The sequence below is a fragment of the Centruroides vittatus genome, unplaced genomic scaffold, assembly GCF_030686945.1.
Source record: "Centruroides vittatus isolate TY-2023 unplaced genomic scaffold, ASM3068694v2 contig_726, whole genome shotgun sequence".
Classification (NCBI taxonomy): Eukaryota; Metazoa; Arthropoda; class Arachnida; order Scorpiones; family Buthidae; genus Centruroides; species Centruroides vittatus.
The window spans coordinates 1684601-1698630 of NW_027122463.1; the positions used below are offsets into that span (position 1 = coordinate 1684601).

The 14030-nt window shown below is 29.6% G+C and overlaps 1 protein-coding gene across 2 annotated transcripts in view; it reads right to left on the reverse strand.

Moving 5' to 3' along the window:
• The window catches only part of LOC136980821 (atrial natriuretic peptide receptor 2-like), a 141937-nt gene that overhangs the window by 15826 nt on the left and 112081 nt on the right, over window positions 1-14030 (reverse strand). For both annotated transcript variants that reach the window (XM_067277013.1, XM_067277014.1), the window contains 4 exons: window positions 13324-13489; window positions 12680-12835; window positions 2416-2581; window positions 2187-2336 (listed from right to left, as the gene is read on the reverse strand). In XM_067277013.1, coding sequence (XP_067133114.1) covers window positions 2187-2336; window positions 2416-2581; window positions 12680-12835; window positions 13324-13489 — 638 coding nt within the window. The remainder of the gene's footprint in view (window positions 1-2186; window positions 2337-2415; window positions 2582-12679; window positions 12836-13323; window positions 13490-14030) is intronic.

Sequence of the window (14030 nt, forward strand, 5' to 3'; positions counted from 1 at the left end):
TTAATTTAATTAATAATTTTAAATTAATTTTCAGAAATTCCTTTTATATCCAAAATGGAGCTTATAAAATCAATTGAATAAACTGATTTAATAATAAAAATAGCAAAAATATTTATTGCAGTATTTCATATTTCGATATCAAATCGTATGATACAATGAAATTAAATATTCGAAATATGGGATAATGCTAAAAGGATTTATATATATAACATAGATTTTTTTTCTTTCATTTAAAAGCACACTTCTCTCCTTTGACAAATCACATGGGGAGCGCGATATCTTTTGTGGAAAATCTCTGGACAGAATGAAGCTGTTGCACAAAAAAAGATTCCGTCTTAACTTGATCGAATGTTAAAATCCCGATGGATTTTCCTATAAATTAAATTCCTTGATCTACAAAAGCACATTACTAGAGAAGTTCAGAAACTTTAAGTTACAACTGAAAACTCTCTCTGAAGAGCTGCAAGAGATAATTAGATTCAAAATTCGACAAAAACAAAGATCATTCAACTGACGGAGAGAGATTACATGAAAATGACATCACACACAGTGATCTTGTATTAACAGCAATGCTTTTAGGTGATTCCACAGGAAAAATACAGAGAGGTCAATCCTGAGAAACGTGGTGGACTGGAATAAGACCATTTTATTTCCCAGCGATTCCTAAACCGCTCTGCGAGCCACTAACGCAGAGCTTCATCGTATTAGTATTAAACCTTCTGTAGTTATGCCAATGAGAAGTCATCAAACATTTCGTCCACCGTCACGTTTAGAATGTTCAGATATCAGTCACTACTCCGGATGACGTTAAAGAATACGAAATATTTAGAAGCTGCTCACATCCAAATTCCACACTCGATGTTTAGGGTAAAACGCCTACGTTGGGTGCAATGTAGTGCACATTGTAACGGTTATACATTCTATTCCATGAAAACAATGTCTCGCTAGTTCATAAAATGTCTTGAAGAAGGTGTAGTTTTTCGTGTCGTAAATTTAATATCATGTTGTACCACTCAAAAGCGTTTATGTGCTCTGTATTGATTGAGATAGCAGTGAAATTGGTACTTGTCATGGTGACGTAACAGCCGGTGTATTACTGTCTTCTGCAGTTCACTACCGAATCGAATGAATGCTGGAAAGATTTCTTTTGTCTGTGGATAGATGTTTACGTGAATACCCTGTATACTTACATAGGTATTATTAAGTTTTAAAAATTTATGAATTTAGGAATGCTCTACGATCGGGCTGTTAACATAACTCACACATAAAGGTACAGTAAATTATATCTTGAATATCAGTTTCATATTAGAATGAACTCGATTTTCAAGGGATTTCTACAATCTTGTCACTGTTTATAATTATTTCTATCCAAAGGAAGAAAAAAGGAAAATACGAAACGTCCTTGAACATAAGAACTTACGTAGCTATTTAAAGTTTTAAAAATATTTCAGTGTAAAACATTTTATTTAATTTTTTTTTCTGTTAAGAAACTTTATGAAATTCCTATTTATAGTTCCTATCCAAAATTCCAAAAACCGGAAAGACTATCGAGGGCTAACATCACGCGCCTCAATTGAACAATACCACAAAGAACTTGGAGTTCATCTATTGTTCTCCCGAAACTTTTGACCTGCCCGGTCTGCGGAGCTTTGAGCAACCAGTTAACCTTTACGAGAAATACACAAGAAACGTTGAAAATTTAAACAAATACATGCTATTTCCAGTAGATCAATTAAAATCTGTGTGAACATATCTAAAAATATTTTCACACGTCTATATATAGTATATACTGTACGTTTAAAAATATATATTCACATAAACGTGCGAAAAGTTTTTTGATTTATGGAAAAGTAATAAAAATCCTTAAATAAACGACATAAAAGAAGAAAATCAAATCAGAACTAATGTGTATCAAAACAAATGAAATGCAAATATACAAATATTCCAAAATCCGAAAGACTTCCGGTCCCAATGATTTTGGATAAAGGGTTCTCAACCTACTATAAATTGTCATCCAAGTTACCTTCGGATATTCTGGTACATTCATAAATAAAAAACTATTCCTATCCAATGGGAAAAACTAATTACTTTACTGTAAATACTTTAAGTAATTAAAGTATTTACATATGTACAGTACATATGCAAATACTTAATTTAATATTTATTTTAAACAATTTATGCTTTACTTAGGCAAGAGTTGATAAAGTAGGTCCTCAGCTTTTCTCTTTTCTTCTAAATAATCTGCCGTTCTTTCTTCTACAAGAGCTTCTAAATTATTTGCATACTGCTCCATTCTTGAGAGAAGATTATCCAGGATGTTACCATTTTCATTCTCTCTATAAAATATTATTTTACAGAAAACTTATTTGAAATACTTAAAACCATATTGTTTAAGTTTGGAAACTATTTTTATACCTATTTAATTTTCTTATCACTGATTTTAAATATTGGAAATCAGGTCTGTCGAAAGGATCTTCAGACCAACATCTCACAATCATTTTACGTCCTTCTTCGCAAATATATTCTCCTAAATATGGACGAAATGGTTGCTTCTGTTTATTTTTTACATTTTCGACAATTTCTGAAACAAATTCATTAAAACTGTATAAATTATTTATAAAAACTTAATTAAAAACTAATTAATTAATTAATTAATTAATGATGTATGAAAGTATTTCTGATTTAATATATTAGAGATATTTATGATTTAAAATATAAATATTAAAAGTATATAAATCATATTTTAATTAATATATAAAATTAATTAAAATATGATTTTTATATTCGTTAAAAATATTAGAGTCAAAGTCTCCAATACTCAATAATGTAATCGTTTTATAATAGATTAATTAAATTTGATAAATATTTACATAAAATACAGTAATTAAATTTATTACCATTTAAAATTATTAAATTTGGGTTTTACTTCAAACTCTAATAATCAGTTAGTAATTTTGAGTATTAAAAAAAACTGATTAAAATTTGCCTAATCCTAAAGGATTATTGCTGCATTATGATAAATTGAATGCTTTGATTCCTATAGGAAGACTTTCATGGGAAACTGGCCACTATTTATGTATTAGAGAAGTGAAGAAAACCCGAAAAACACCCTTTGGTCAGGTGCGAATCCGCGACCAATGTTCAGTGACCCACTCGGCCACTGGTGGGAAGAAGAGGAGAAAAAGAAAAGAAATACTGAAGTCAACGAGTCAAGAAGTAAGTAGACTACACATAGGCTAACAAACGTTTGTTTTATTGTCAAACTGCTTCTAGTTCTTATAAATCTCTTCTTATATATGTTACAGTCAAAACCCGTTTTTAGTTAGAACGCGTTTTAACTAGTTGAAACTAGTTTATACTGGATGTCTTTGTTAAAACCCGTTTTGTCTAGTTAAAACTAGTTTTAACTCAAATTTTTTGACTAGCAGTAAATTCTAGTTTTAACTAGACAAAACCCGTTTTGTCTAGTTAATTTACTGCTGTAACATATTTTGATTTTAGATAATTTTAGCTACATAAATATGTTTGGGGGAAATAAATAAAGTTATGTATAGTGATTCGGGGGAAAATGCCTAACACTTTGCTTATGAAGGAAATTATAGCGATAATTTGGGTTTTGGAGGCCTCCAACAAAAATATCATATTCTTGAGTATGTTTTTCAAATAAAACTTTGGAGTATATGAAAAATAATTGTATATTGTGTTTGCAATGACGACTATTTTTCTGTCTGGCATTTTAGGCACCTCACCCCAAGTATCCAGGTGAGATGCCAAATGCCGTTAGGGTAAGATACCAAATATAATTGCATGAAATTAATTTTCGAATATCTTAACCTAATTTAATTTATTGCATATGTAGTACAAAGTACTTCATAGTAAGTATAACAGCGCAGTATAAGTATTGTTAAGTTTCCGCCCGTTCTAACGTGCTCTATAGCTAGCTGAAAGCTTTTTTCAGTCCAAAAACCGTTTTGAGAAGTCCTTATATAATTTCTATGCATATCCTGCAATAAAACGAGAAAACAAAAATTTATTAAAAATAGGCATATTGGAATTCAATTAACAAAAAATAGGCATGTTACCCCAAGAAAAATGTGACACCTTTCCCATTTGTCAGGATAAGATGCCTACGTTGTACGTGTACTAGCATGTCTGATCGGGATTGGCGGTAGCTCACAATGGAAACTTTAGAACCTTAACTACATCACACATTAATTCCCGCAATTTTTAATAAATTCTATTTTAACTTTTAGTTTTAAAATGATTCTAGAAACATTTCACAACAAAAACTTCGTTCTTATCTTGCTTTTATTCTTCTCAGATGTAGAAAATGAGGTAACGGTAGCCAACTACAGCTTTCCGCACTCAATATTGGCCCAACGATTCATCATACAAACACATGACAATATCTGACGTCACCGTTTGAAAATATCAAAAAGTAGGCATCTTCCCCCGCTTACCATCTTACTTCGAATCAGTCTATATGTTGCAGTCAAAATCAGTTTTTAGTTAGAACGCGTTTTAACTAGTTGAAACTAGTTTACACTGGATGTCTTTGTTATAACTAGAATTTACTGCTAGTCAAAAATGAATTTGAGTTAAAACTAGTTTTAACTAAACAAAACGGGTTTTAACAAAGACATCCAGTATAAACTAGTTTCAACTAGTTAAAACGCGTTCTAACTAAAAACGGGCTTTGACTGTAACATATACGTGGTACGATCCAAAAGTTCGGGGACTGCAGTAATCTATGACAACAAAAGCGTGTATTTGAAGTTACAGCGTACGAAATGGATTCTACCAAACCATCTCTACGTGTTCAGGTTAATTTCACCCATGTCATGTGATTAAACCGCGAGCGCTGCTGTTTTTTTCCGGAGATAGTTACCTTTGTTCTGCGACGTAATAAAAGTGGAGTTTCAAGAACAACATCCAACATTTGGACTTGGCCATGGTAGAATCACCGTACACCTTTCTTAGCAATTTTAAAGTCTCCGTAGGTGTTTTACCTAAACGCTGACAAAATTTAATGTTGGAGGTTGTTCTTGAAACTCCACTTTTATTACGTCGTAGAACAAAGGTAACTATCTGCGGAAAAAAACAGCAGCGCTCGCGGTTTAATCACATGACATGGGTGAAAATAACCTGAACACGTAGAGGTGGTTTGGTAGAATCGATTTCATACGCTGTAACTTCAAATACATGCTTTTGTTGTCATAGATTACTGCAGTCCCCGAACTTTTGGATCGTACCACGTATATATATATATATACATACTTCTTTTCGGCAAATTATTAATACTTTATTAGTCAATTATTCATCCCTTTTGATAGATCGAGTTACTTATTTTTGAGAACACTTATTCACTGTATAATTAGTCTGAATTTATCTTATTACGATTGGATTCAGGGGCGTAGCAATCGAAAACGGCGCCTAGGGCACGCATCAAAGTTGAGCCCTCATCGTAAATTATCTTAATACTCTTAACAGTGAAGGACGGAAATAGCCGTCCAAGGCGATCGAGTGGCAGTGGTGAAGGACGGAAATAGCCGTTCAAAAATTCTTATAAAATACCTGGACCATTTCGTGAAGTCGTAGAATTTTCACGAGTAGTTGGGTTCTCCAACTTTGTTTTGGAATATCCTTTAGTTCTCGAGAATTTACAATAAAAGAAAGAAAATTAAAATAAATATGAAATTTTAGACGGCCATCTATCGACATAAATCGAATTTAAATCTCCCGCCGTCATCTGATTGGTTAAAAAAATTAATATTCCTAATTGGCTCGCGTCAGAAAAAAGTAGGTGTGACTTCTGTAAATGACGCTATCGGGAGTGCACCGATGCGACCGGAAAAAGTAAACAGCCTACGTCATTAGTCTAACGGTCCTTGTCTGACCTACTTTTCGTAGAATCAACATTGGAGTAAGCTGTAGTAAAAGCGTAGTAGTTTATAGTAAAACGGTCTTCTCTAATATTCATAGTACTTTGTAAAGCTCGGATTTCAATTTAATAAGTATTATTTAGTTCAGAAACATTATAAATACATCATTAAGTAGGAGAATAACGAAAAACTTTATTTTTTAGTATAATACAATTTACAAAATCGAAAGTTCGTATATCGTAATATTATAAAAAACTACATCGAAACATACAAAATCACCTAATTTACTTAAATTCAGTTCATTATACAACTGTAGATACTCTTGCCTTCCTCAGTTTCCTCAAAACAAAACTCGAAAACTTCAATTAATTCTATAAATATTTAAGCGCCATTACTATTCGAATTAACTGTAATTACAAATATAACTGAAAAATATTTTCGACATAAACCCTAGGCAATAATTAACAAAACAAAATTCTTCAAGTGTAAATTTTTCTGATCGAGTAATATGTAATAATAGTTTTATCTATTACTCTTGCCATATTCAACTTTCTATGTTCACATCCATTTAGTTTCATCTAATTACACTTTAAATGTAAAAAAATCTACCAACAAATAAGTTTTCTAATAAAGATACTACTTGCTAATTAAAGTTTGTATTCTTCTTTGACGTAGTTCTACGTTTTAGCACTAAATTAGTAGACATGTCTAAATAACACGCTTATAAACACTAAATGCCATAAATGTTTCGAAATTAGAACTAGATAATTATATGCACAAATAAATTTACATGCCTTCATTTACATCCAAACAAAGATCAGTTCTCCCAAATTGTCGAAAAATAAATTATTTTCAACTTTTCTTTCTGAATTTAGAAGTAATTCACAGTAAACTTTATGCCTTAAAATATCCATTGCAATCAACGCAAAATGTATGAATCCACGTAATAAAAAATTATCGCAGTGAACTTCGAATAAACGAGAGAAACAGAATTATCGAACCGCACTTTACGAAATCTGGCGCGAACTGTCGTATACAATAAACAAAACGAAAATGCTCTTGTCCAATGTCATCACGTGACAAAAAGTTTCTAAATAAACGCTAAAAGTTTTAAAGAATTCTTTCACAAAAACCGATGAATTTAATTAATACACAATAACTAAATCTGCTTAATAAAGGTTAATAATTTTCCATTATAATTATGCAAATTAGATATAAAAAAGATCATCGCGCAAATTCTCCCGCGAACCATAGATGACTCTTACGTCATCTGGATTGAAGTTTCCTGCAAAATACTGAAAATTTTTATATAATTATTTTACTAATTCAGCCAAATTTAAATAATATAAAATGTCTAGATCTGTTTAATAAAGATTATCACAAATATTATTACAAATATGCAAATTAGATATGAGATAGATCACTAGGAAATCTCCCGCCAAGATAAAAATAGCTTTCGGTCACGTGTTCACCAAGAAATATGTTTAAAATTTAATTTTTCAGCTTACATAAACCGTACAATAAATGAGTATTTCTTCGAAAGAAGTCGATATACACGAATAAATAATAATTATTTAATAATGCTTTTATCCATTTTAAATTGATATTGTAAAAATTAAGCCATTTAATCTGTGTGGCTTTTATAATTTAGAGTTTCCGAGTATTTTACTGTGAAATTCAATTTAGTAAACAGAAACAAAGTTAGGTTATTAAGTATAAACAGCACAATACGATAATTTATACGTAAGTTGAGTGTAAATACAGAAAAAAAATCGAATTATATCAAAGATGGGAGAAACAAGCTTACATCCCCAGAACAGAGCTTATAATTCGTTGTTATTTTCAGCCTGTTTCTACTTCGACTGTTTTTTGTTGGTAAAAAGTTAATGTTTTAAGATGTTCTTAGTGAAGAAACATAAAAGTATCGAAATATAATATTCACACACACAAAAATATTCATGTATGTCGACATTAGAAATTTGAAATCAATTATAGAATGTCCTGGATAGAGATATCGTGTGATTGTCTGTTTCTTCTGTCTTATTTTGTTTTTCTACGTGAAAATAAGATATCTTTTATAACTATTGATAATATAAACATTTTGTTTCTTTATATATTACCTTCAATTACAGCTGCAAACTTTAACACATGGAGCATGTGAGAAAGTATTATTGTATAGATTATTACATTTTTATGAATACACCTGAGACTCGTGACAATATAGGCCTATATTAACCTACTTTAAGTGTCAATATTTTATTTAGAATCATTTTAAACGTTATTATTACATCAAATTATGAAATGGAATGTTCCAAGTATAGGAGTAAGAGGGAGGGGAAAGAAGCCATGCGTGGGGAAAAAATGAGTTTTTATCTAAATTATAATAAAATTTACTTATATTTACGAGAAATATTGATAATTTTCTTCTGGAGAAATGTATCTTGATAAAATTAATTATCTATATGAATGAAACTTTCAATAATACATTAGATACAATGACTGACGTTCCTTTCTTACCCTTTCTGTAGTATGTCTTATTATTAAACATAGTTTCCTAGATTATAATGTGTAAAAAAAAAAAATGGAAAATTCTGTTAATTTGTAAACGCAGATACTATCACATAACAAGCATACTGTATCCTCTCTATATTTAAAGTCAGTTATTCGCGTTTGAATTTTTCTAAATAAACCCGTTTAATCCGTAATTTATTTGACAGAAAGAAATTGTTTATGGCCGTATTTCATTTATATAATGTTTTTCTCGTGATATTATTTCTAATATCGGAAAAAATATACATTTCTAATATGGATATACATGAATATGTTTATTCCTGAATATTATATTTCGATACTTTTATCTTTCTTCACTAAGAACATCTTAAAACATTAACTTTTTACCAACATAAAACATCGAAGTAGGAACAGGCTGAAAATGACAACGAATTATAAGCTCTGTTCTGGGGATGAAAGCTTGTTTGTCCCATCTTTGATATAATTCGTTTTTTTCTGTATTTACAATCAATTTACGTAAAAATTATTCTATTGTCCTGTTTATAATTAATAGCCTGTTTTTGTTTCTGTTTACTGAATGGAATTTCACAGTAAAATATTCGGAAACTAAATTATAAAAGCCAAACAAATTAAATAGCTTAATTTTTACAATATCCATTTAAACTGAATAAAAGCATTATTACATATTTATTATTTATTCGTGCATATCGACGTCTTTCGAAGAAATAATCATTTATTGTAGAGTTTTTATAAGCTGAAAATTATTCTGTTGTCTTTGATGAAATTTGTTACAGTTTACTAATTTTCAGAAACATTAAATTTTAAACGATGATATTAGTTAAAATTTATTAATATGTACACAAATATTAAACTTTAGACATATTTCTTTGTATTTCTTGGTGATCATGTGACCGAAAGGTATTTTTACCTTGGCGGGAATTTTCCCACAGTGATCTTTGTCATATCTAATTTGCATATTAATGATAGTACATTACTAATCTTTATTAAACAGATCTAGACATTTTATATTATTTAAATTTGACTGGATTAGTAAAATAATTATATAAAAATTTTCACTATTTTGCAGGAAACTTCAATCCAGATGACGTAAGAGTCATCCATGGTTCGCGGGAGAATTTGCGCGATGATCTTTTTTATATCTTATTTGCATAATTATAATGGAAAATTATTAATCTTTATTAAACAGATCTAGTTATTGTGTATTAATTAAATTCATCGGATTTTATGAAAGAATTTTGAAAAACTTTTAGCTTTTATTCAAAAACTTTTCGTCATGTGATGAAATTATTCACAGGTGCATTAAAATATGAATCAGTTCGTGGGAAAATTTTGTACAGTGCAGTCTGGTGTATCTGTGTTTCTGGTTTTTTCGAAGTTCACTGCGAGAATTTTTTATTACGTGGATTCGTACATTTTGCGTTATTTTTAACGGATAAAAGGTGGAAATTTTACTCTGAATATAGAACTTGTTTTTCAGAATATGCTACTTTACAAAAAGAAAAGTTGAAAATAATTTATTTTTCAACAATTTGGGAAAACTGACTTTTGGATATAACATATGGATTTACATGAAAGTATGTATTATTGGGCTACTAATTTATTTATGTTTATGTGTATTGTTGTACTGTAACTTACTTTGTTTTACTATGTTAGAGAAAGTAGGTCACACGTTGGATTTCTGACATAAAACTGTCGGCTTTTTCAGAGTGAAGCGGACCTTCTCAATGAAGTGTGTTTTAGGGAAGTTGTGCATTTTTTTTTCTGATGCATGCCAATGATGAAAATTGTTTTTAAAATTAAATATCGATCAATGACGATAACATATGTTATAAATGTGAAAATGAATATAAAAATATTTCTACATTTCTTTATTGTTTTGTTGTTTCTTATAGATTAATTCATTTAAATTTATTATATGTGAAGTAAGTTTATTTACAAAATTCTAATATTTTAATCCGCTTTAATATTTCGGTGTAAATTTGAACAACGAATTTTAAAATTTTAAATAAAAGATATACTGAAATTTTCTTTTATTTACAATGATTACGTCACTTCTACAGAAAGTAGAACACGAGACGACCTTCACCCACATTTCAGTCTGGGGGAAAGGCCGCCAGTTGTAGTCATAACAACCTTTACGTCTTCTATTGTTGTGGATGAAATTCGTTAACTGTCAATTACATTTTCTTGAATTTGATTCGCAGGTTGGAAAAAATCGTCATTACTTAAATGCCTAAAACTTTAAAAAATTTTATAAAATTGAAAATAAATTCAAAAGTTTTGAAAAAATCGTATCGGATGGAAAATCAAAAAAGAATTTAATATAAATTTGAAAAAAAAAATTTTAGCAAAAAATTACCGCGAAAAAAATTCATATATATAAAAATTATGTGACAATAAAGAACGATTTTTTCTTTACAAGACGTAACTGTTTAAAAATTTTTTTTCCTAAACGGAAACGAGAAAAACGCGTGGGAAAATTTTAAAAAAAACTCCCACGGTTTATCTCCACAACTAACTGGTAGAGCCGAGTACGACTGTTCCACTGTTAAGAGGTTAATATATTATTAAAAATGATACACTAAATAAAGCAGTGCGTTTGGCCAACTCCCCTTTTCCCGCCAAAACTATAACCATTTATACCGATTGAAGTTAAGTTTGATTAACCAATCAACGCTACCTAGCTCTGTCGTAAGACCGGCTATAGTCCGATGATCCGCGGCCAATCAGCGATCGTGGATTCAAATTACTGGTCGTTTTCCAACCGACTTATGCAGAGTCGACTATTTTGAAATAAAATAAAAAGAAACAAGAAAAGGCGGGAATCGTACGTCCAGACGATTCTATCCCGACACTGACAATTAGATAACAAATCAAGTAGCTTCAATAACGCTCGCTCGCTCGCTCGCTCGGGAGTATTTAAATCAGAATGACAAATCACATGTAAACAAAATAAACAACTGCGCGAGAAGTGTCGAATTCGAACGAGCAAGTGCACCGCCTGCGCGCACCACTCATTCCCTCTCGCTCATTCGCGAAGCGCGTGAGTCGCGGACGAGATTGTTTGATACGAATTGATTTATTTTGATTTTTAAATTTTATAATTGGCGATTTTGCGCGCGCCCCTTTGAAAGGCGCCCGGGGCACGTGCCCTACTTGCCCCATCCTAGCTACGCCACTGATTGGATTCAATCCACACTGCGGTCATTCAAAATTATATGAAATGATTGTAATAATGTGGTAAATGTGAAGCCTGATAAAAATTGCAACAGCCAGATAGAGTCGAAAGAATACGGTAGAGTTTCTGTAACCCGACATATATCGGACTGGCAGGTGTCGGATTACTGAATTTTGTATGCGTGATGCAATGCTAACGTCGTTAATGATATAATTGCCTAATTGTGTATTATGAGAGTAAGAAGGAAAACAAATCTGTCATTTTGCACCAAAGGAAACGAATAGCTTTGAAGTTAAAAGATGTGATGAATAAATTTTCTATCTATTTTAACCGCTATATAACAAATAATGTTATGTAAAGTGTTGTCAAGTGAGAGAAAATAATTGCCTATTAAACAAATTGGAATACAGTAGAATTTTGCTAATCCGGCCATTCTTTGGGTAGAGGAATGTTGTATTAGTTTGAGTGCCGGATTACTGAGTTACTGGACTGAACGCAATGAACTACCTTTTTGGAACTGTATTTTGTTATTCTGAAGTTATGCATTGGGATACAGTAATTTCAAATTTAATTATTTATTAAAGTTAATGTTAAAAGTTTATTTTATGTATTTTATAAATTAAGAAACATGAATAAGAGAAAGATATTTTAATAAGGTATGCAGGATATTTCGAGTGGGCGGTTAATTGAGAGGCTGGATTAGCAAGAGTCTGTTATATTTTTAAAAATTCGTAAAGATATGTTTTTGAAACAATTTCGCTATTAATAATAATTGTATTACTAAAACGGAATGATATAAAATTATTTATAAACTTTAAATTTTTTTAAAAATTTTATAACACAAAGCATATTTAAGGTCTTAGAATGTTGCTATGTATATTCTCTTTATGAAATTTTCGCGTGACTATATTCGTTTAACATAATAAGTTAGACATATTCCTTTTAAAATTGTTATTATTAAAATTAATGTTAATTATAAAATATTTATCAATTAAAATCAATTAAAATTACTTTAAAATTTTAGCATAATAAAACTTGTCAAGTTAATTAAAATAATGTTTTAGATAAACAAAACTTGTGAACATACCTCTTGGGCTTAGTTCTACCGTACCTAGATAGAAAGGACCTTGTCTCATCACTATTTCGTGAGCGACGACGGCAAAGGAATATACATCTCCTTTTTGAGTGCCTTCAAGGGGAGGTTTTGATTTTCGAAGTAATTCTGGAGCCATCCAAAGTTTCCCTATTATTAAAAGACACTGCCAAGGTTTCATAATTGAAAATTGAAGTTATAAACTTTATCATACGCGAAATAAGCTTATACCATTTATCCTATGATAGAATCTATACAATGAATGACAGTTTTAAGGTTGTGTTTGACCTTCTAAAATTTAATTTTTAATATAAGATTTTAAAATCAAATAAATTATGACAATTTATACTACTCTAAGTGATTAATTAGCATACTCTAAGTATACGAGTGATTTGCTGTAGGTACACGATAATTAAGATTATTATAATTTGAACTATGTCAATTTACTTTATTCTACGTTAATTATTTAAAAATGTGCTTGCAAATTAAAAAATCCTAATTAAAATTGAGCATATTTTCCATAAAAATGAATGCATTTCAATATTGTTAAGAGCTTACGAAATAGCTATAGAACAATATTCATATCGACTAAATGAATACATATTTAATTCTATTTTATTAAAAATAAAAAATATTACTTCTCCAGTGAGCGTAAGAATCTTCGTTTTCATTTTCATCGTATGTTCTTAAAGAATGAAGACCAAAATCCGTTATTTTTAAGACAAATCTACTGTCCACAACACAATTTGATGATTTTAAATTACCATGGGAATGAATTTCGCTACTATGTAGATAAGCCATACCCTATAGAAAAAAAAATTAATTAATTATTAAATATTACAAATATACTTAAGTGTATTATATAAAAACATTTTATATTTATACTGAAATTTAAAATTCCTACGAGATTTATATGTAATAACTAAGTAAATAGAGTTTGAAACAACTTCAATTACTTTTAGTTAATTTATATATAAAAATTAATAAAAAATAATAATTTTCTTAAGTTGGGACACATTTTAATTAAAGAATTTAATTGTAAATAAAAAGCTACTAATTTAATTTATATGTGAAAAGTAAAAAGAAAAAAAAATTAATACTGAAGTTTATTTTTGCTTCATAAAATATTTTATTATTATTCATTACAGTAATATTGATTTTTAAAATATTTTTTATTTTTTAATTTATAATATAATTTAAAATATTGGTTTTTAATATATGAAATACTTTTTAAATGAAATGTATACTATTTAATTGTAATAGCAATCATCGAAAAATCGTTTTACTACTGTTAAACATCACAAGATCATAATACAAATAAATTAGTAACGAGTTGATTAACTTT